This window comes from Schistocerca piceifrons, chromosome 9 (assembly GCF_021461385.2).
Source record: "Schistocerca piceifrons isolate TAMUIC-IGC-003096 chromosome 9, iqSchPice1.1, whole genome shotgun sequence".
NCBI classification, from domain to species: domain Eukaryota; kingdom Metazoa; phylum Arthropoda; class Insecta; order Orthoptera; family Acrididae; genus Schistocerca; species Schistocerca piceifrons.
The window spans coordinates 76647584-76671615 of record NC_060146.1 but is presented as its reverse complement, the minus strand read 5'-3'; the positions used below and the strand labels follow the sequence as shown (position 1 = coordinate 76671615).

The window sequence follows — 24032 nt, the reverse complement described above, 5'->3', positions numbered from 1 at the left end:
TTGCTTGTAAATCACGTGTGTAACCCATTCCAGAATATTGCTCAAGTGTGTAGGACCCATAGCAGATAGGACTAACAGGGGATATTGAATGTATGCGGAAAGGGCAATACGAATGGTCACAGGTTTGTTTAATCGAGGGGAGAATGTCACAGAGATACTACAGTAACTGAACTGCCACTCTTGAAGACAGATGTAAACTATCCCGAGAAACACTTTTAACAAAGTTTCAAGAACTGGCTTTAAGTGATTACTCTAGGGATATACTGCAACCCCCTATGTGTCACTCACACAGGGATCGTGAGGGTAAGATTAGAATAAGTACTACACACACAGAGGCAGTCAGGCAATCATTCTTCCCTGCTCCATACGTGAATGGAACAGGAAGAAACCCTAATAACTGTTACAGTGGGACATACCCTCTGCCGTGCTCCTGACGGTGGTTTGCAGAGTAGATGCAGATTATTCTTTTTCCATCCTTATGTATCTATAGCTTCGAAACTAGTACTGTATTTGGCTGCAAATACGAAAAGTCAAAACCATTATGGAAATACAGCTACACATAATTTTTTTTTTTCATTGAAATGTGATTCAGACGTTTCTGGAATGATCTAATCATTGTGGTATTCAGTCTGTGAAGGTGGGTATGCTGCAGCTCTCCATACTAGCCTATCCTGTGCAAGGCTCTACATCTTTGTGAAATTACTGCAGCCAACATCTATTTAAACTAGCTTACTGTTGTCAAGCCTTGGTCTCCCCCCACAATGTTTATTGTACACTTCCCTCCATTATTGGACTGATGTTTCCTTTGTACCTCAGGATGAGTCCTGTCAATCAGTCCCTTTTTTTTTTTAGCCATTAATTATACAATCCGCCCATCTAACCTTCAGAATTCTTCTGCAGCACCAAAGACTGTTTTATTCCTTCTATCTTTCCCCTTTTCACTTCCATACAAAGGCAGAGTCCAGAAAAACACTTTCAGAAAATACTAACACTTAAATGCCATTGTCTAAATGTAATTCATTAGCCATTTGACTATCATTTTATTGCTTCTGGGTACGCTGTCACAATGTCAACGTTGCAGCCTTTGTCAAGTGATGTGTTATTGTCCTTTCAAAATTAGTTACACTGCATATTGTAGTACAACTTGAAAGGGAACATCGTATTCATTATTTGAACATGATTTTCTTGGCATGTGCTGTGAGATGCAGTGTAACTGATTTCAAAAGGACAATAATGAGTTACTTGATAATGGCTGCAGAGCAACCATTGAAATAGTGAATCTAGAAGCAATAAAACAGTAGTCAAATGACAAAGGTATTACCATTTAGACAGTTATACATGACTGTGACTCAGCCCAAATGGCAAAACTCATCTAATAATCCTGTTATAATCTGATCCCTCAGCATCACTGAAGAGACTGCAACACTGTGTCACACCCTTCTCAATTTCTGTCTCCCTTTCATTCCTTTCAACTCTTAACCTGTTTCTTCTCAAGTTCTACATAAACTTTCATTCACTGTATTTAATCCCTGTTACCTTCAGAGTTCCAAATATCAGTTACCAACGACTTTGCTAAAAGCATTTCTTTATATCTACAAATGCTATAAACATAGGTTTGCCTTTCTTCAGATGATCTTCTCAGATAATTCACGGGGTCAGTATTGCCTCACATGTCCCTGCATTTCTCTGTATCCAATACTGATCTTCCTGAAGCGTAGTTTTTCCATTTTTTGGAGGCCTATTTATATGAGGGTTGGAACTTTAATAGTGGCTATCAGTTGTTTACAGCTTATACAAAATAGACACATGTTGCAAAGTTTTACTGTCATTCAGAGCAGTCAACAGCATAGTGTTTAACCCATTGCTAGCAATGTGGAAGTTGTAGGACAGCCTTACAAATGCCAATTGTATTGATATTTGAACTAGAGTGGTCTATCAGCTGACAGATCTATGTAACTGTTCTGTAATGAATGCTGTGAAGTGCTTCCTTCATATTAAAAATCAAGTCGAAGTCCAAAGGGCTTATGTTTGGGGAGTGTGATTGGTCATACAGCACGCCCCAGTCCTATCAATTGAACAGATCAGTCGCAACTCGAGCCACAAGCGATCGACCATTGTCTGTAAAATGACGGGCAGATCCTGCAGAAAGTGTCGCTGTTTCTGTCTCAGGTGATCACGGGCTGTGTCCCAAAACTGAACAGCTTAGAGAAAGAAGCAATGACACTTTCTGCAGGACCCACCTGTCATTTTGCAGAACAGTGCCTGGTCCTATGCAGTGCAAGTTGTGACAGATTTGTTTGATCGATGGGGCTGGGATGTGCTGTACCACCCACCCATTCTGCAGGCTTAACCCCTTGTGACTTCAACTTGATTCCCAAATTGAAGGAAGCACTTCATGGCATTTGTTTCAGAACTGTTACAGAGATCTGTCTGGCAGTAGCCCACTCCACTCAGACTATCAATACAACTAGCACATCATTAGCAGTTGATTATATTAAGTGCTGGTGACTGCTTCAAAATACATCTATATTGTATAAGTTGTAAATAAATAGTTGCTGCTATTAAAGTTCCAGCCCTTGTAGTATTGTCAGCTGTGAGATATCGGGAACTATAAAACTTCAGTTCCCCATTTAAATTTTCTATGTCTATGTGAAACTATTTCAAAGAAATAAGTGCTCTGCATCAGCTATTACGCATCTCCATTTCATTTTTATTTCATATTCTGTGACATTTTGGCTGTGTACCCATTCTCAAGTAACTGAATACTCAGTTGCAAGTAATTCACTTGTGAAAACTAGAAGACAGTATTGTGGGAGGGAAAAGCAAATGGATAAAGATGAGGTGGGACATACGATCCTGCGAGAAGAGTTAGACAGGGCACTGAAAGATGAAAGATCTATGTCGAAACAAGGCCCCTGGAGTAGATGACATTCTGCCATACCTGCTAAAGCCTTTGGAGAGTCAGTCATGACAAAAGTCTTCCATCTGGTGTGCAAGATATGTGAGGCAGGCGAAATACCCTCAAACTTCAAAAAGAAAAAAAAAAAAATTGTTCCAATTCCAAAAAAAGCTGGTGCTGACAGGTGTTAGTATTACGAGACTATCAGTTTAACAAGTCATGGTTGCAAAATACTGACACGAGTTATGTGGAGAGTAATGGAATTAGTAGAAGCCAAGAATGGGAAAGACCAGTTATGGTTACGAAGAAATGTAGCAATTTGTGAGGCAATACTGAATCTATTACTTACCTTAGAAATTTAACTTAAGACAAGAATTTTTATCAGTTGTAGTTTGAGAGAAAGATTTTGACCATCTGAACCAAACTTTGAAATAGCGGAGGCAGTAGGAGTAAAATACGGGGACCAAAATGTCATTTGCAACTTATACTGAAATCAGACTGCAGTTACAAGAGTTGTGGGGCATGAAAGGGAAGCAGTGGTTGAGAAGGTAGTGGGATGGGGTTGTAGTCTATCTCTGATGTTATTCAGTCTGTACATTGAGCAAGCAGTGAAGAAAACCAAGGAGAAATTGAGAAAGCAAATTAAAGTTTAGGGAGAAGACATTAAAACTTCAACGTTTGCTGACATTGTAATTCTTTTAGTGACAATGAAGGTCTTTCAAGAGCAGCTAAATGAAATGGATAATGTCTTGAAAAGACATTATAAGGTGACTGTAAATAAAATATGGCTTATGGAATGTAGTCAGATTAAATCAGACTATACAGAGGGACGCCCACGCACCTTGTTGAGATGGGGTGGCATGCATGCTTCAATGGTACAGAAAGTGTATGGAAGGTGCAATCACAATGGAAGGGTATCTGTGGAGAGTCCAGACAAACATGGGTTTCTTGAAGAGGGGCAGCAGCCTTTTCAGTTATTGCAGGGGCAACAGTCTAGATGATGAACTGATCTCGCCTTGTAACATCTCGGGCAAAATGGCCTTGCTGTGTTGGTACTGTGAATGGCTGAAGGCAAGAGGAAAGTACAGCTGTTACTTTGTTCTGAAGTCATGCAGCTTTACTGTATAGCTAAATGATAATAGCATCCTCTTGGTTAAAATATTCTGGAGGTAAAATACAAGGGCATGCTGAGAAATGGTGCCCCCAGATTTTTTATGTGAAAACTCTCAAAGCTCAGTAAACATAAGGGGCGATCAAAAGGTATGCATTTGAGGGCATAACAGCAGCATATATGCAATGCAGCACGACACTGATGCGGATATATGGGCACTGACATGTAGAAAACTGATTAGCGTGACATTCGCGTGTTTCCAATTTGCGTGCGGTAAATGCAGAAATGTGAACTATGGCTATGTTATTACCAAATACATCCAAACAGGACCTGTATGCTGTTGTTTTTCTCGTGATTGCTAAAGGACAGTCACAGGTAGACATCCATCAGAGAATGGGGAAAGTATATGGGGCAGTATGTCTGTCGAAAACCATCATTGTGCAGTGGTGTCCTTGAGCACACTGTTGCAGGCGATGAAAGCTGGTGCCAGCGCTGGGAACCGGAGTCAAAAGCATTGACAGTGCAGAGATGTCATCCATTGTCCCCTCATCCAAAGAATTTCTGGAGTGCGCCATTTGCTGGAGAGGTTATGTTCACTCTGTTATTTGATTACTGGTCCCATATCACAAATGTCTTGGGTAAAATATTCCGGAGGTAAAATAGTCCCCCATTCGGATCTCCGGGTGGGGACTACTCAAGAGGATGTCGTTATCAGGAGAAAGAAAACTGGCGTTCTACGGATCGGAGCGTGGAATGTCAGATCCCTTAATCGGGCAGGTAGGTTAGAAAATTTAAAAAGGAAAATGGATAGGTTGAAGTTAGATATAGTGGGAATTAGTGAAGTTTGGTGGCAGGAGGAACAAGACTTCTGGTCAGGTGACTACAGGGTTATAAACACAAAATCAAATAGGGGTAATGCAGGAGTAGGTTTAATAATGAATAGGAAAATAGGAATGCGGGTAAGCTACTACAAACGGCATAGTGAACACATTATTGTGGCCAAGATAGATACGAAGCCCACGCCTACTACAGTAGTACAAGTTTATATGCCAACTAGCTCTGCAGATGATGAAGAAATTGAAGAAATGTATGATGAAATAAAAGAAATTATTCAGATTGTGAAGGGAGACGAAAATTTAATAGTCATGGGTGACTGGAATTCGAGTGTAGGAAAAGGGAGAGAAGGAAACATAGTAGGTGAATATGGATTGGGGGACAGAAATGAAAGAGGAAGCCGCCTGGTCGAATTTTGCACAGAGCACAACATAATCATAACTAACACTTGGTTTAAGAATCATGAAAGAAGGTTGTATACATGGAAGAACCCTGGAGATACTAAAAGGTATCAGATAGATTATATAATGGTAAGACAGAGATTTAGGAACCAGGTTTTAAATTGTAAGACATTTCCAGGGGCAGATGTGGACTCTGACCACAATCTATTGGTTATGACCTGTAGATTAAAACTGAAGAAACTGCAAAAAGGTGGGAATTTAAGGAGATGGGACCTGGATAAACTAAAAGAACCAGAGGTTGTACAGAGATTCAGGGAGGGCATAAGGGAGCAATTGACAGGAATGGGGGAAATAAATACAGTAGAAGAAGAATGGGTAGCTTTGAGGGATGAAGTAGTGAAGGCAGCAGAGGATCAAGTAGGTAAAAAGACGAGGGCTAGTAGAAATCCTTGGGTAACAGAAGAAATATTGAATTTAATTGATGAAAGGAGAAAATATAAAAATGCAGTAAGTGAAACAGGCAAAAAGGAATACAAACGTCTCAAAAATGAGATCGACAGGAAGTGCAAAATGGCTAAGCAGGGATGGCTAGAGGACAAATGTAAGGATGTAGAGGCCTATCTCACTAGGGGTAAGATAGATACCGCCTACAGGAAAATTAAAGAGACCTTTGGAGATAAGAGAACGACTTGTATGAATATCAAGAGCTCAGATGGAAACCCAGTTCTAAGCAAAGAAGGGAAAGCAGAAAGGTGGAAGGAGTATATAGAGGGTCTATACAAGGGCGATGTACTTGAGGACAATATTATGGAAATGGAAGAGGATGTAGATGAAGATGAAATGGGAGATATGATACTGCGTGAAGAGGTTGACAGAGCACTGAAAGACCTGAGTCGAAACAAGGCCCCCGGAGTAGACAATATTCCATTGGAACTACTGACGGCCGTGGGAGAGCCAGTCCTGACAAAACTCTACCATCTGGTGAGCAAGATGTATGAAACAGGCGAAATACCCTCAGACTTCAAGAAGAATATAATAATTCCAATCCCAAAGAAAGCAGGTGTTGACAGATGTGAAAATTACCGAACTATCAGCTTAATAAGTCACAGCTGCAAAATACTAACACGAATTCTTTACAGACGAATGGAAAAACTAGTAGGAGCCAACCTTGGGGAAGATCAGTTTGGATTCCGTAGAAACACTGGAACACGTGAGGCAATACTGACCTTACGACTTATCTTAGACGAAAGATTAAGGAAAGGCAAACCTACGTTTCTAGCATTTGTAGACTTAGAGAAAGCTTTTGACAATGTTGACTGGAATACTCTCTTTCAAATTCTAAAGGTGGCAGGGGTAAAATACAGGGAGCAAAAGGCTATGTACAATTTGTACAGAAACCAGATGGCAGTTATAAGAGTCGAGGGACATGAAAGGGAAGCAGTGGTTGGGAAGGGAGTAAGACAGGGTTGTAGCCTCTCCCCGATGTTGTTCAATCTGTATATTGAGCAAGCAGTAAAGGAAACAAAAGAAAAATTCGGAGTAGGTATTAAAATTCATGGAGAAGAAATAAAAACTTTGAGGTTCGCCGATGACATTGTAATTCTGTCAGAGACAGCAAAGGACTTGGAAGAGCAGTTGAATGGAATGGACAGTGTCTTGAAAGGAGGATATAAGATGAACATCAACAAAAGCAAAACAAGGATAATGGAATGTAGTCTAATTTAGTCGGGTGATGCTGAGGGAATTAGGTTAGGAAATGAGGCACTTAAAGTAGTAAAGGAGTTTTGCTATTTGGGGAGCAAAATAACTGATGATGGTCGAATTAGAGAGGATATAAAATGTAGACTGGCAATGGCAAGGAAAGCGTTTCTGAAGAAGAGAAATTTGTTAACATCCAGTATTGATTTAAGTGTCACGAAGTCATTTCTGAAAGTATTCGTATGGAGTGTAGCCATGTATGGAAGTGAAACATGGACGATAAATAGTTTGGACAAGAAGAGAATAGAAGCTTTCGAAACGTGGTGCTACAGAAGAATGCTGAAGATTAGATGGGTAGATCACATAACTAATGGGGAAGTATTGAATAGGATTGGGGAGAAGAGAAGTTTGTGGCACAACTTGACCAGAAGAAGGGATCGGTTGGTAGGACATGTTCTGAGGCATCAAGGGATCACCAATTTAGTATTGGAGGGCAGCGTGGAGGGTAAAAATCGTAGAGGGAGACCAAGAGATGAATACACTAAGCAGATTCAGAAGGATGTAGGTTGCAGTAGGCACTGGGAGATGAAAAAGCTTGCACAGGATAGAGTAGCATGGAGAGCTGCATCAAACCAGTCTCAGGACTGAAGACCACAGCAACAACAACATCACAAATGTATTGCAGAAGTTAAGCCAACTGAATGAGAGACACTCAAGCACCTGCCATATAGTCTAGATCAGGGCTTCCCAACCTTTTCAGCTGGTGGACTCCTTCTTCAGTCAGATCCATGGCGGACCCCTAGTCTGTTCCCAATGACCTCCCCCACCCCTCAAAGTATCAATAGTCTTTGGTTTAGAGCTGAATGAAAACAACTTGAAGGTCAAAAATCGACTTATGAAATAGGTAGTGCACTGATAAAGCAAGTTTAACATTTAATGATGCCTGGGGCCACATACGTGCCAGCAAGTGCTGTGATTGGTTGACAGAGCTCGCTCCACGCATGCATAAAAGGTTTCAGCGCATCTACCGCCGTGAGCCAGTGCACAAACGACCCCCGTATTGTTGCGAAACAGTTGATCAGAGAAGCAGCATTCTCTGGCACTAAACTGTGTATGCATTCTCACTTAGGAACCACAAAAGCTGCTTGGGAATACAACCTGAAGTAAAAGTACACATTTTTTCACATGAAAGAAAAAGGTGATGAATTTGATTTTCACATTTTTATTCAATAATTTTACTCATTACTTTACACGATTTGGTGAAGGGTGGCCACGGACCCCCTAGAAAGAGCCGGCGGACCCCTAAGGGGTTTGTGGACCACACATTGGGAAGCCCTGATATAGATCTCTTCCTATGTGATAATCGTGCCTTTGGTCTCTTAAAAAAGGCCGTGAAGAGTCAACAATCCCTGTCGGACGAGGATGTACAGCAAGCAGTTACGGACTTCTTCACACAGCAGGACACATTCTTTTACCAAATAGGTATCTTTGATCTGGTGTGTTGGTGGGTTGACAGCCTCAGTGCTCATGGTGATTTTGTCTGATTGGCATACTGGTTCTGGACACTACAGCCATTAAATGGAAATGTTTTGATTGTCCCTTATAATACAAACTTCATTAGCTTTCTACATCTTTATTCTTCATGTCTACATTTTTATTTCTCAACATAGTCATCCTGTCAATGAAGACATTTTTCCCCGATGAGACTTTTTTTGACACCGACACAGTAGAATGTTTGACTTTGTTGATGGAGCCACAACCTCACCTCTGCTTGCACAACTTGACCACTACCAAAGTGAAGTCCTCAAAGGTGTTCTTTAAGTTTTGGAAACAGATGAAAATGGGACGGGGCCAAGTCAGGGCTGTATTGTAAACTTGAGGAGTCAGATTGTTTCAGATGTTACAATGCTCGTGTGGTCTGGAATTGTCGTGCAGAAGGACAGGATAATCCCATGTGTGGATAAAGTTACCTGTGGTTAGAAACTCGATTACAACATGCTGTTTCTCATGCACCAACTTAGTTACATTATACACTGATACTTTATACGCTACAGCTCAGAGTCCTCTTGTGGCAGAGGTTGCAACTTAACATCAGTGAAACAGGTAAGTTGATCAAGTATGTAGGTGACATGTAATCTCTCAACTGATATTGAGGATAGAATATAAAATTCTTACGTACTTTTCAGCACACCTCATTGTCTCCCATTTGCATCCCCGAACAAAGACTTCTCAGTAGGATGTCATCATCAGGAAAAACAAAACTGTCATTCTATGGGGTGGCATGTGAAATGTTAGATTCCATAATTGGATAGGTCAATTAGAAAATTTTAGTCAGCACAGTTCAAATTTTTGAAATCGAATAAAGCTTAAGGGCCTAATGGAGTCCCTGTCAGATTCTATACTGAGTTTGTAGCTGAGTTAGCCTCTCTTCTAACTATAATGTATCATAGATCCCTTGAACAAAAAATCGTGTCCAGTTCTTAGAAAAAAGGACAGGTCACATCTGTCTACAAGAAAGGTTGTAGAAGTGATCCACAAAATTAGTGTCCAATATCCTTGACATCAATTTGTTGTAGAATCTTATAGTGTATTTTCAACTCAAACATAATAAGATATCTCAAACAGAATGACCTCCACGGCCAACCAGCACAGACTGTGAAAACATCGATCGTATGAAACCAAACTTGCACTTTTCTCACATGACATACTGAAAGCTTTGTATCAGGGCAGTTACATAGATGCAGTTTTTCTTGATTTCCGAAAAGCGTTTGTCTTGGTACCACGTCTACACATACTGTTAAATGTATGATCATATTTCTGTTCATGTTTTACATTAATGACCTTACGGACAGTGTTAACAGTAACTTCAGACTTTTTACAGATGACGCAGTTGTCTACAATGAAGTACTATCTGAAAGAAACTGCATAAATATTCAGTCAGACCTTGATAAGATTTCAAAATGGGTGCAAAGATTGGCAACTTGCTTTGCAAGTTCAGAAATGTAAAAGTGTTCACTTACAAAATGAAAAAACATCATGTCAATGAGTCACTGCTGGAATGGCCAACTCATGTAAATACTTGGATGTAACACTTTCTAGGGATATGAAATGGTATGATCAGATAGGCTCAGTTGTGGGTAAAGCACATGATAGAATTTGGTTTATTAGGAAAGTGCAATCAGTCTACAAAGGAATTTGCTTACAAATCACTCATGCAACCAGTTCTATAATATTGCTCAAGTGTGTGCGATCTGTACCAAATAGGACTAATAGGGGATATTGAATGTATACACAGAATGGCAGCACAAATGGTCACAGGTTTGTTTAATCCATGGGAGAGTGCAGAGAGATATTGAAGAAACTGAACTGGAAGACTCTTGAAGATAGACTTAAACTGTCCCAAAAAAGTTTCCAGAACTGGCTTTAAATGGTGACTCAAGGAATATACTACAATCCCCTACAAATTGCTCACATAGGGATTGTGAGAATAGGGATTGTGAGAATAGGGATTGTGAGAATAGGGATTGTGAGAATAATACAATAATTACTGCATGCACAGAGGCATTCAAACGATCATTCTTGCAACATTTCATATGTAAATGGCATAGGAGGAAAACCCAATAACTTGTATGTATGGGATGTACCATCTGCCGTGCATCCCACGTGGGTAGTCTGCAAATTATAGAGGTAGATGTAGATGCAGAAGTAGCCATAATAATGAGTAAGAAATTAAGAATGTGAATAAAATACTGTGAAGAGCATAGTGAATACATTATTGTAGGCAAGACAAGCATGAAGCTAACATTCACCACTGTAGTATGAGGTCTGTTAAAAAAGTATCTAACCTTATTTTTTATTGGTGAAACCAACAATGGTATTGAAGCACATGTGCAGACTATGTTTATAGGCATTGTAGTGTGCATGCCTGATTGCAGAACAACCAGTCACTGGCTAGTCATTTATAGGTGACCACAAGTAATTTGTAGTTGTCAGATTTTGTGTTGTTGTCAAAATGACAGAGAAGTGGAACAACCGTATTGCATCAAATTTTGTTATAAGGTTGGTGATTCTCAAATTCAAACAATCCGCACGATTCAACAAGTGTTTGGGGACAAAGCAATGGGTACTACCCAGATAAAGGAGCAGTAAAACCGCTTCAAAGATGGCTGCTCATCGGTAAAGAGTGAAGTATGTTTAGATAGGTGCTCAACATCTTCAAATGAGGTTGTTATTGATCATGTAAGCACCCTTGTTATGCAGGATAGACAAATGACAATTGGAGAATTTGTAGATGAGGCTAAAATTAATTTAGGATCCATTCATTCCATTTCAACAGAACATTCAGATGGCAGGAGAATCTCAGAAAATATTTGTCCCAAAATTGCTAATAATTGAGCAGAAGCAACTTTGTTTGGAGAAGGCACAGAACATGCTGGATAGTGTGAACAATAATTTCAACTTTCTTAATGCAGTGATAACTGGTGATAAGTCCTGGGTTTATGGGTATGACCCAGGAACAAAGTTCCTGTCATCACAATGAAAGTATCAATCATTCCTGAAATATAAAAAAGTAAGGCAGTTTCATGCTGACTGCCTCCAATAGCATGGTCCATTGTGAGTACACCCCAGAAGGTACTAATGTCAATAAGGAATACTATCTACCAAGAGGTTCTGCGTTGTCTTCTTGATGCAGTGACACGTACATGGCCGGACTTTTGGGCACTGGGCAGTTAGCACCTTCACCATGATAATGCACCCATTCTTCGTTCATAATTAATTCAGAGTTTTTTGGCCAAAGACAAAACGGGTGTGGTTTGTCAACCTTCCTGTCCACCTGACCTAGCATGAGTGACTTCTAGCTTTTCCTTAAACTGCAAAGGACTCTGAAAGGGACCCAATTTCAGAACATGGAAGACATTATGCAGAACTCAATGGAGCAGCTGCACAACATACCAAAAGAGGCTTTCCAGAGATGCTTCCTGCAGTGCCAACAGTGTTGGGGGAGTTGTGTGCAAGCTGAAGGGGACTACTTTGTGGGTAACTAGTGTCAAACAATTGTATTTCAACGGAGATTTTCGGGAGGACGACGGTTCAATCCCGCGTCCGGCCATCCTGATTTAGGTTTTCCGTGATTTCCCTAAATCGCTCCAGGCAAATGCCGGGATGGTTCCTTTGAAAGGGCACGGCCGACTTCCTTCCCCATCCTTCCCTAATCTGATGAGACCGATGACCTCGCTGTTTGGTCTCTTCCCACAAACAACCCAACAACCTCAACGGAGATTGATTTTATAAATGTAAGTCCAAAATCTTTTGAATAACCATTGTATAAGTTTATGTGCCAGTTGAAAAAAAAGATTGGATGAATTTATGAAGATGTAAAGTAAATTATTTGGATAGTTAAGGGTGATCAAAATTTAATTGTGATGGGTGACTAGAATTCGATAGTAGGAAAAAGAGAAGAAGGAAAAAGAGTTGGGGAAAGAAATGAAAGAGGAAGTCATTTTGTAGAATTCTGTACAGAGCATAATTTGATCATCGCTAGTGCTTTAAGAATCATGAAAGAGGATTGTATTACTTGGAAAAGATGTGGGACACAGGAAGGTTTCAATTTAAGAGAGGTATTTTGAAACCAGATTTTAAAATGCAAGACACTGCCAGAAGCAGATATGGACTCAGACTATAATTTATTGGTTACGAACTGGAGATTAAAATTCAGTTAATTGCAGAATGGTAGGAAATTAAGAATATGGGACCTATATAAACTGAAAAAACAAGATGTCGTTGAGAATATCTGAGGGCGCAATAGGCAGTGTTGCAGTGAAGCAGAGAATGGAATGTGCCAGAAGACAAATGTTGTAGCTTTGAGAAATGAAATAGTGAAAACAACTGAGGTTCACATAGGTAAAAAGACAATGATTAGTTGCAATACTTGATAACACAGGAGACAATGAATGTAATTGATAAAAGAATAACACATAAGAATGCTTCAAATGAAGCGGGGGGGAAAAAAGGAATGCAGATGTCTGAAAAGTAAGATTGACAGAAAATGCAAAAAGGCTAAGCAGGAAGGGCTAGAGGACAAATCTACGAGTGTAGAAACTTATATGACTAGGGGAAAGGTAAATGCTATTACAGGATAATTAGACACACCTTTTGAGAGAAAAGAAGCAGCTGCATGAACATTAAAAGCTGAGCTGGCAAGTGAGTACTAAGCAAAGAAGGGAGAGCTGAAAGGTGGAAGGGATGAATAGAGGGCCTGAATAGAGGACAACATTATATAAAGAGAAGAGCAAGTAGGTGAAGGTGAGATGGAAGTTATGTTACTGCAAGAGAAGTTGACAGAGCTTGAAAGATCTGGCTAGAAACAAGACCACTGGAGTAGATGACATTCCTTCAAAATTATTGAGGGACAGGGGAAATACCCTCAAACTTTGAGAAGAATGTAATAACTGCAATTCCAAAGAAGGCAGCTGCTGACAAATGTGAATACTACTAATTCATTAGTTTAATAAAACATGGATGGAACGTATGGCCAAGAAATATTTACAGAATAATGCCAAAACTTGTAGAAGCCAACTCTGGGGAGTACCTGTTAGGTTTCTGGAGAATTGTACGAACACAGAAGCTAATGCTGGCCCTGTGTTGCATCATAGAATATGGGTGGAAGAAAGGTAAACCCACATTTATTGCATTTGTAGATTTAAACAAAGCTTTTGACAGTGTTGACTGGATTACACTCTTTGAAATTTGCTGTTGGTAGGAACAAAACACAGGGAGTGAAAGGTTATTTGGAACTAGTGCAGAAACAACTCTATAGTGGCAATTGTAGTTAGAGTCGGAGAACATGAAAGGGAATCTGTATTTGGGAAGTGAGTGAGAAAGGGTTGCATCCTATCCCCGACATTAGACAGTTTGTACATTGAGCACAAAGTAAAGAAAACCAAGGGCAAATTTGGAATGAAATTAAAGTTCAGGGAGAAGAAATAAAGGGTCAGGAGTAATATTTGATATGAATTGTCAGCTTTGACCTGTGACATGATGTTAATGAATCCTGTAACAATACATATTGGTGCATATATTAACAGTTTTGTTGTTAATTGATGACCCCACCAAATGTGAAAGCACAACATGTCTGTGGTGACAGATTGATCTGTAGCTTAACCTGAGGTCTAAGTTAATTTGGAAGGTGACAACATGATTGTGAGTTGACAAAGACAGTGAATGTAAAACTAAGAAGATCTGGTTGTGGTGACAGGCTGATCTGTAGTTTAGCCTGTTAAAAAAAAAAAAAAAAAAAAAAAAAATCACCATTGATATCCATTATAGTTGCATGTCATTAACACTGTTTGTTGCACATTTCCTTTGTCACTGATCAAAGCTGACGACTAATATGAAATATTCAGTTTTATCTTAAATAAAAGATTTGAAGGTTGCTGATGGCATGATTGTCAGAGATGGCAAAGGACTTAGAAGAGCAGTTGAACAATATGGGTAGTGCCTTGAAAAGATTCCAAAAGATCGACATCAGCAAAGTAAAGGAAGGGACACAGTGTAAATGAAATAAATTAGGTAATGCTGAAGGAATTAGATTGAAAAATGAGTTACTGAAAGCAGTGTAGGGTTTGAACACTACTGGGTTGGAATCTCCTACAGTATTTATGATTATTTCATTCATTACTCAGAATACAAGTCTTTACTTTTTCTTCTGTGACCGTTAGTGTCAACAAAATCTGAAGAGCAATCCACTGAGTCCAACAGTGGACTCATAGCTGCTGAGGATGCCACATCAGCTCGGAGCAGAAGTCGCGAGTGCTGGTGAGGTAAACACACCGTGTTGGTAGCCCTGCTTGGAGAGGGCGGTGACCGTGATGTGTGTGTTTGATTCATACGGCATTTTTGGGGAGTACCAATCCCTCCCAGATCACTGCCAGTGTTGTCCCCTCAGGTAGACTGCGGTGTCAGATACCGTGATGATGTGCTGAATCCTGAACCTGTCCCGCTGGTACAGCAGGTCGTCAGACTAGTGCAATGCTTGAGGTACAGGGCAGCTTCTGCCATGTCCCAGAGCCTTGTTGGTAGTTCCCTAGACTACCCATCAGTGCTGGCTGCTGTGTCGACTTCATTACTGGATGCTGGCTTTCATTATCTGTGGATACGGATCGCTGATCTTCTTGTGAGGCAGCAGTTGTAAGATCAACACAAGAACAATCTCACACACGAGATGTCACCGTACCATAATCACAGAATTGAGTGTGACTGGCATGAACGCCATCAATCCAACTGATAGAATGTTCTAGGCTAGTGGGACGGAGTATTTGTGTCATCGAGGAGAGGCTCTGCTCTACGACATCATCCGTAATGACCGAATTGGTTCTGCTATTCTCAAGTTGTCAGCAGTCTTCAGTTCCACTACGTTTGCTTAACACATTTGTTACAGTATCTTTATTGCTTAGTCAAACTCCTGCTAGGCAAAGTTGTGTCTTGCTTAGTGTCTCTTACATAATGTTACAAGAGTAACAAAAGCAGTTTGGTCTGTTCTCTTCTAACCATTCTGTGCTGAGCTCCCTCGCAGTCACACAAAGGTGTATTGAGGTTGCTGTCTTCCTGACTGAATAGTGCTCGTAAAATATTTACACTTCCCAGCTGGCTGCTGTTGATACTTTCACGTGATTATCCCCACCTGTTTGAACTTAGAAAATTTTACTCTCGCATTTCCTTTCTAATTTGTTGTATAACAGTAGTAGACAAATTTTGCTGTATGGTAAGCAAAACAACTGATATGGCTGATGTAGAGATGATGTGAAATGCAGGCTAGCAATAGCAAGAAAAACATTTCATAAAGAAAGAAATTTCTTGACATCTAATATAATGTAAGTGTTAAGAAGTCAGTTCTCTGGACTGTAGCCTTGTACGGACGATAAGCTTTTCAGACAAGAAAAGAATACATCTTTTTGAAATTTGGAGCTGTTGAAGAATGCTGAGGATTAGCTGAGTGGATCAAATAACTGAGGAGGTACTTAATAGAATTGGGGGAAAAGGAAATTTATGCCACAGATTAACTAAAAGAAGGAATCAGTTGATAGGATACATCCTGAGGCATCAAGGAATAATCACTTTGGTAATGGAAAGAATTGTTGTAGAGGAAGGCCTAAGCATGAATACAGTAAGAAGGTTCAGCTAGATGTAGGATGCAGTAGTTACTCAGACAGGAAGCAGCTCACACAGGATAGATCAGCATGGAGTGCGGCATTAAACCTGTCTTCAGACTGAAGATCTCTTTGGAGAATGATATTCTTCTGTGTAAAAATGCATATGGATTTGAAGTAGATTACTTGCAAAATTCAGCTCATTCTGCACCCAGGTTGACACAATTTTCCTTGATTTTAGGAAGGCATTTCATAAAGTTCCGGACTGTCACTTGGTAAACATTTTACGAGCTTACAAGGAATTGCATGAGATTTGTGATTGGAGTCGGGAATTTCTTACCGATAAAACTCGCCACATCATTTTTAACAGAACAAAGTCTACCGATGTACAGTAGTTTCAGGAGTGATAGAGGCATTACGGTTTACAGTTTATATTAATGATCTGACAGATAACATCAAAAGTTTGATGAGGCTGTTCACAGATAGTGCAACTGATATGGTGAGGGAGCTATAACAGAAGGGCAGAGAATTGAAGACTGGTGCAGGGACTGATGACTGTCACTGAACATAAATAAATTTTAATGAAAAAGCAGGTTCCAACCTGACATTCATTGGGAGAATCTTAATTAATTGAAATTTATCCATGAAAGAAGTGGCTTACAAAATGCTTGTTAAACTGATTATTGAGTGTTGCTGATCAGCTCAGTTAGTAGAAGAGAGAGAGAAGATTGAACAAAGAGTTGTGTGTTACATCACAGAATCATTTAGTTAGCACGAGAGTATTGCAGAGATGGTCGACAAACAGATGTTACAAAGGAGGCACTGTGCTTCACGGAGATGTACTGTTGCAATTCTGAGAAAGTATGTTCTCAGAATATCTGGGCAGCGTACTAGTTCCTCCAACACGTCTTGCAAAATGACTACAATGGAAAAAATCGGGCAAATTAGAGCTCCTAAGGAGGTTTACCGACAGCCATTCTCTCCAGAACCATTTGCAAATGGAACAAGAAAGGGGGTATCAGATAGTGGTACCAGAAGAATTTTCCACCACATGTCATAGAATGATTTCCAGAGTGCGAATGTAGGTGTAGAAGGTAATAGTGTTCTGGTTTAATTGTGTGGTTTTCTGTTGGCCCACTGATCTTCACCCCAAATGGAATGTCGAGTTTCATTCTCTTCAGTCAATTTTTCAGTTTTCGTCTGTGATTAAAAAGAATTAAAATCACTTCTTCCTCAAGGCATATCATGTAAGGCTTGCTTTGGCTAAATGCCCACTCTTGGTCTCTCGGACTGTTCTGTTACGAGCTGTTTTCGGTAACCATTCACGTGATGAATGACAGGAAATGAACATGACAAATTATGAGTTGGACGTGGTAGCCAACCAAGTTGCTCGTTCATGATATCCTATGCTTTGTAAATGAAGCTGAACTATTAGGTCCCATCCCACTCTAACCACCACCTCGGAAATTTCGGAAAAAAACAACCAAATATACTGGTATGTGACAGTCGCAATTAAAAATTGGCAGATTCTCATTGGCTACCAGATTCTGTCACCCACTGATTATGACTAATGATAACAATACACCAACAACAGCACACAACAGAAGAGCTGTGGTCACCGTAAGTGCACTTTAGCTCTTGCTTTCGGATCTCGATCTGCGATGTATGCAGAGGACCTTTCCCTTTCACCAGCAAGTGCACTGTCCACTTAACTACCCAAGCACAACTCGTGACCCATCCTCACAGCTTTACTTCAACCAGTACCTCTCTCCTACCTTCCAGACTTCACAGAAGTTCTGTGAAACTTGCAGGACTACCACTTGTGGAAGGAAGGATATTGCAGAGCCACAGTCTGCGAGTTGTTTCCAGAGTGAATTTCTGTGAAGTTTGGAAGGCAGGAGATGAAGAGTGCTGGCGGAAGTAAAGCTGAGAGGACAGGGTGTGTGTCATGCTGCAGCAGCTCAGTTGGTAGAGCACTTGCTCGTGAAAGTCCAGTCGGGCACACAGTTTTAATCTGCCGGGAAGTTTCGTACCGGTGCAAACTTCAGTGCAGAGTGAAAATCCATCTTGGATACACAGAACATGTTCCTTCCATTCCTTTCTACTACATGCAGCTTCCTGTGTAACAGTTTCCACATCAAATTTTGCCCTCTTATAGATGTTCTCGGTTTTTATCTTCTTTGCTGCAATATTTTATGGATGTGAAGAAGTAGAAATGCTGAATGAAAGACTTTTGCCTTTCAAAATGGCAGTACCTCTAATGAGAACAGCAGCAAAATCTTAAAGCAAGATCTCTCGTAAAAACCGAAAGAAACTCTGGTCATATTTTAAGGCTGTCAGTGGTTCCAAAGTTAGTGCTCTGGTAGTCACAGATGATCCAGGAAAAAAAAAAAAAAAAATGAGGATAGCCAAAGTAAAAGCAGGAATGCCGAACACTGTTTTCAAACCTTCCTTCACCAAGGAAGGTACAGATTTACGGTCCCAGTTACATTGTCATACCACTGCAATGTTCAGTGGTGTAGATATTAGTATCAGTGACATACAAAAATAGAGGCAATCACTAAAATTAAACAAGGCTTCAGGATGTGATGGAATCTCTATCAGATTCTATACAGAATTTGAAGCTGAACACACCTGCCTTTTAACCTCTATACACCACAGATCCCTCCAATGAGAAACTGTGCCCAATGGTTGGAAGAAAGCATAGTTACACCCGACTCCAGAAGTGTAGCAAAAGTGATCCACGGAACTACCATCCAATATCACTGATGGCCTCCTGTTGTTGGATCTTAGAACATAGTCCGAGCACAAATGCACTGCAGTAAACAGATCTGACAAAGTGTTGACTAGGCTTCTGTCCAATTTCTTGAATAAAGATGCCAAAAATGTCTTTCCTACAATAGAAAGTAAAAAGAAAATTTTTGTGTAAATAAAGAAATCAGTTGAAAAAAAGTTGTAAAAATATGTATTCAGAAACATGGCTTTTTAATGTTTCTCAGAATTGTGTGTGTGTGTGTGTGTGTGTGTGTGTGTGTGTGTGTGTGTGTGTGTGTGTGTGGGGGGGGGGGGGGGGAGAGAGAGAGAGAGAGAGAGAGAGAGAGAGAGAGAGAGAGGAGGGGGGGAGGGGGGGTCCTAACTGGGCACTAAGTATGTAATTATTTGTTGTTGAGCAATGCATTGTTATTGTTGTGTGTCTCACCATAAGTCACTGGACACAAACATTAGTTACCCTCTCCTCCATCAGTATCACACTAATGCTATGTCACACTGCCTCCAGTAACCAAATTGCATGGAAGCTAACTGCTACATTTCACCTAATAATCCGAATTGAAATCTTAGTGAACTAGTGGACCAGTCGAGCCACGATAGCAAGCCTGAGTGTTCGTCAAACCGGGAATGTGTGCGTGCAGCTGTGTGAAAGCAGCTGTTGCCATTACAGAAAATGGGTGTCCACAGCATACTCATGCTGAAGAGGTAGAAGAAATGTTGAGCCTTGGTCACTGAGAGTTTTGAAGTAAACATCCTGGTTTACATTCATGGTAACCTGAAATAGAGTGCTTAGTCACAGTGAGAAAAACACCCTGAAAACATCACAGAACTACCTCTGACCTGAGCTGCACTCCCAATACCCTGTGGGTTAATCACCTAAATGGGCTGCCAGTGTACCGGACTGGTGGTGGGAACAAGCGAATGAAAACAGTTGACTTGGTCATGTGTAGTTTACATATTGTTTTGGATTATTATTCATTTGTTCTTTTAAAATGAAACCTGTCTGTAGTTTTTCTGTCATATGAAAACACTCTTGACCATTTTAATTGACTGATCTATTCGTTAATTCTTCTGAGTGAAGTGAACCCAGTTATGTAGCATTTTCAGAATTAGTATACTACTGGGGTAAGCGCAAACCTCCAGAGGGTAGTCCTGCCCCTGAGTGGGTATGCCAAAGTAATCCTCTTCGATTAAGCACGTGTCCTGCACAGCCAGTACGAGGTGGTGGTCCGCACTGTGCCAGCAGCTTCTCATGCCTGCTGCAGCCCTGGCTGTGTGGTGTCAAAGGTTGCCGGTGATGGTGCTACACATCCAGCTAGAAAGGACGTTGGTCGATCTGCCCCAGATGAAAAAAGGCTTAATGATCACTCAAACAGAGAGACTGAATGAAAACTTCCATATTCGGTTGTCTCACACTCAAACCCAGGGAGTGAGCGAAAAATATTCATTCAAAAAATCACTTGATCAGTTTCTTGTCCCATCACTATTACTTGACAACTTGCATCATTTGAAAAAGGGCAAAATCACCACTCGTTGCACCACATTAAAATTGGTTATTGTCCAGATTCTGTGTTGTTTTGCCCACTGAAGATGTGCACCCAAGATGTGCACCCAAGATGGGCTGCTGCAATATGGCCATGTCCTAGGTACTTCGGTCGAAATTATATTGGGTGCAGTTCCCTTGCTGTTTATGTTCGTAGAATAGTTGCAGTGGGCCACATCACTGGTGGCTGCAATGCTTGCCGTGTTCAAAACTGATTGTCATGAACAAGGCGTGGCACTTGTCCCAAGTCCTTGTCAGTTAGGGTCTCTCTATGACTACTGTTCTCACACCGTGTTACGTGGCCATCAGTAGTATGCCATTATTTGTATATGGGGTGTCCCAGGAGGTGGTCGACATTTGGTGATATGACAGGAATGCTTTTTTGATGCAAAAAAACTTCATGTAGGTATATTCAGTATTCTGAATGGTTTGTGAGATAGAACACACTTAATGTAAATTTGTTTTTTGGCAAGTGGCACACGTGTGTGTCTCACCCACCTGACTTCTTTGACATTTTATTCTAGTCCCATCTGTCTTGTTGCTTTCAGCCACTTTAAACAGGATGTCTTTCTGTCATAGGAATAGGAATGGGCCCAAAATTGGAACCTGTGGGACTCCCTTTGTGATTCTTCTCTAGTCACTAAAATTTTCTACCTTTTCAACATTGTTTGAGTTATTTAGCACAACCTTTTGTTTTCTGTTTGTTAAGTATGATTCAGACCAGTTGCGTGTAAAGCCGTCAGTTCCAGCAAGAATGTACATTAAATGTGTCTTATCTCAGAAACCATTTGGAATAGGACATACAAAGTGTTTTGTTTGAATTTGAGCATTCCTCCTGGGACTCCATCTTTCCATTCCACATTTCACAATCTGTCCCACATTTAACTTTCCATCCCTTGCCTACCCTGGTAATTGGGAATGCAGGGGTGAGTGCTACACCTGGCCACTGTTTCTGCTTTAGATTCTGCCTAGCAGAATTTTATTTTTGCTGGGACAGTCTTATTTTTCATGTACATCTCCTGGCATCCTGAGAAAATCATTCGGGACACATATTTGTCCCAGTTTTTAAGTGGGAAACAAAGTGTGCTCAATACTACTTTTCATTTCATTAAATATTTGTGAAAAACTAGTTTCATAGAAGGAGAATGTTACAGAAATATATATTTTCCCCACATTTGGTTTAATTTGTCTTATGGCTACAGAAATAGTAAGAGAGATGTTGAAAAGCAGGTATTAGCTACCCCTCATCTCTAACTTGCTGACCTTCCACTTTATGGCCCTGAGACAAGCAAAAACAAAACTAAAGGAGGAATAAAGGAGCATCAGTTAACTGAAACTATTTATAGCAGGACTGCAGTCATATGGAAGTTAATTTTGTCAATAACGTGAATGGTGCAGTGTGTGTTAACAGTGCTTATTGAATATTGTTTGTCACATATGCGCACTTGCCATAACAGTCTGAAATCTTAAATTTTAGTTTGAAATGTATGATTTGTGTCTGATCACTGATTAGTAATATTACATAGTTTCTAGGATTAACAGATTGTACCAAAATACCTAGTAAATGACTAAACATAGTAGAAAAAACATCCTGGCTATTACAATGAAAAAGTACATATCAATCTTTTTTAAAAAAGAATTTTATTCATGTGTAATGTACTTACATTTTTCTTCCCAATTCACAAAATGAAGAAACATTCTCATTATGAGTTTTTAAGTTGCTGCATCATTACAGGCCTACTGTCAGTTTCAAAATATCCCAATAACTGACAAGAGAGCTGAGCGTAAGTTATGAAGTTAGGTATAAAGTACAGACACGAGTGTCCCTGTATTTTGTCTCTGAAATATGGTCAGCCTAGAATTTATATGGTCAGGAAACTATTGCTGTTGCTTCTTAGTGTAATAAGTGTCGTGTTTGCTTTATGCCACTGATAATGAACACTGAAGTGGCTAAGTAACCTCACTGTATCTAAACTAACATGAAAATTGATACTTTGTATTCTACATGCACCCTGATATGTATGCTACAGGCAGACACAGCAGAATGACACTATCGGCTGGAGCATTACAAGGCACACTAACTCTTGCTACTGCGCCTTCTTATGTGCTCACCATTGTGGTGGCTGTGTAAATAAATGATAAAATGAGTGACTGTTTGTTGTATATTTCATTTGCATGCTCGTGAAATTGTGTGTGTGGAGCAAGTGCTGATCATTTATTGCCTGTTGTCTTCTGACTGCACAGTGAGGTGCAGGACCGCGTCATGCTGACTGGTAGACACATGGTTCGCGATGTGTCCTGCAAGAATTGTGATGCCAAGCTGGGTTGGGTGTACGAATTTGCCACCGAGGAGAATCAGCGCTACAAGGAGGGGCGCGTCATTCTCGAGCGTGCACTTGTAACAGAGAGCGATGGTATGGATGAGCACGTCGGTGACAACTGATGTGCTGTGAGAACCGTACCACTAAAAGACATCATAGCTGGTGGAAAAAGGAAATATTGGACAGTGACCGCTATGTTCACAAAAAATTAAAGATCCTTAACCACAGTAATTAGATGTCAAAATTGAAGAAATGTTCTGCCAGATGTATGATTGGCTGCACTGAACTTCCAAATAAACTGGTGTAATCTAATTCTGTGATCTGCTACCCGTTGTTAACGCTGACGAAGCACTTTACAGGTAGTGCCAAAAAAATGTTTTTAACATTTTTAATATTTTGGATTGTCACTTGCCTCTGTGACTAAAATTAGACAATAGCTCTACACAGCTTTCACCAAATTCTTCACGCACGAAATAAGTCGTTAGAGGAGTGTAGAGAAATTTCTATGCCTCAGCTGATGGTTTACTGTTTCACTTGCCTATGCCAGTATTTGTGTTGTGTGAAATTTTGCTGATATCGCAGGAGCTTAGGAAGTCATCCAGGAAGTCTAATTATCCAGGAAGTCTAATGATGTGCAAAACATATCAGACATTGGGACAAGTTATAAAATGAATGTTTAATTTTTAAGAGGCATTGGTAATTGGATGGAACACAAGTTGTTCTAGTATTTTCAAATGCCTTTCAAAATGTTTAAAGTGTAAATTGCAGTTTAAAAAGAGAATATATTTTTAATTTGCATTTGTTTTGATGCACAACAATTTAACATAAAAGTTGTTTACGTCCATTAAGTATTCGTGGCATTTGTTGTCACTTGAAGTCTCATTGATCATCTTTTTTACTTTATGTATTTTTTTAAATATGTCCAACTGTCCATACTTAAAGTCACTTTTGGATCATTCTTGTTGAAATAATTACTCCAATTATCAGTCAACAAATTAAGGTTCAATATGCAATTACTAAAACACAAAAAAATTACACGGTGAATTGCCTTTTCGTACCACATAAGAACACTCAAGGAATAGCAAACAGATATGGCAATAAGGTACTGGCCTATGATGCAGCCACTAATACATTATGCAGTTTGACAAGTAAAGGAATTATTTGGGTTTAGGCCATAGCAAATTTAGCTGTTAATAAGAAATGTAATAGAGTGTGCATGTGCATGCCCACCCACCCATGCGCGCATGCACGTCTACACACACAGTGAGAGTGATTTTTTGCATTTTTCTGTGCAATATTCTGCATTCTGT

The 24032-nt window shown here is 40.0% G+C and overlaps 1 protein-coding gene across 2 annotated transcripts in view; it reads left to right on the top strand.

Annotated features, from left to right (window-relative positions):
* Nucleotides 1–23331, top strand: part of LOC124716664 (protein yippee-like 5) — a 29277-nt gene extending 5946 nt beyond the window's left edge. For both annotated transcript variants that reach the window (XM_047243202.1, XM_047243203.1), the window contains one exon: nucleotides 22646–23331. In XM_047243202.1, coding sequence (XP_047099158.1) covers nucleotides 22646–22844 — 199 coding nt within the window. In that variant the 3' untranslated portion in view covers nucleotides 22845–23331. The remainder of the gene's footprint in view (nucleotides 1–22645) is intronic.
* Nucleotides 23332–24032: the final 701 nt, after the last annotated feature.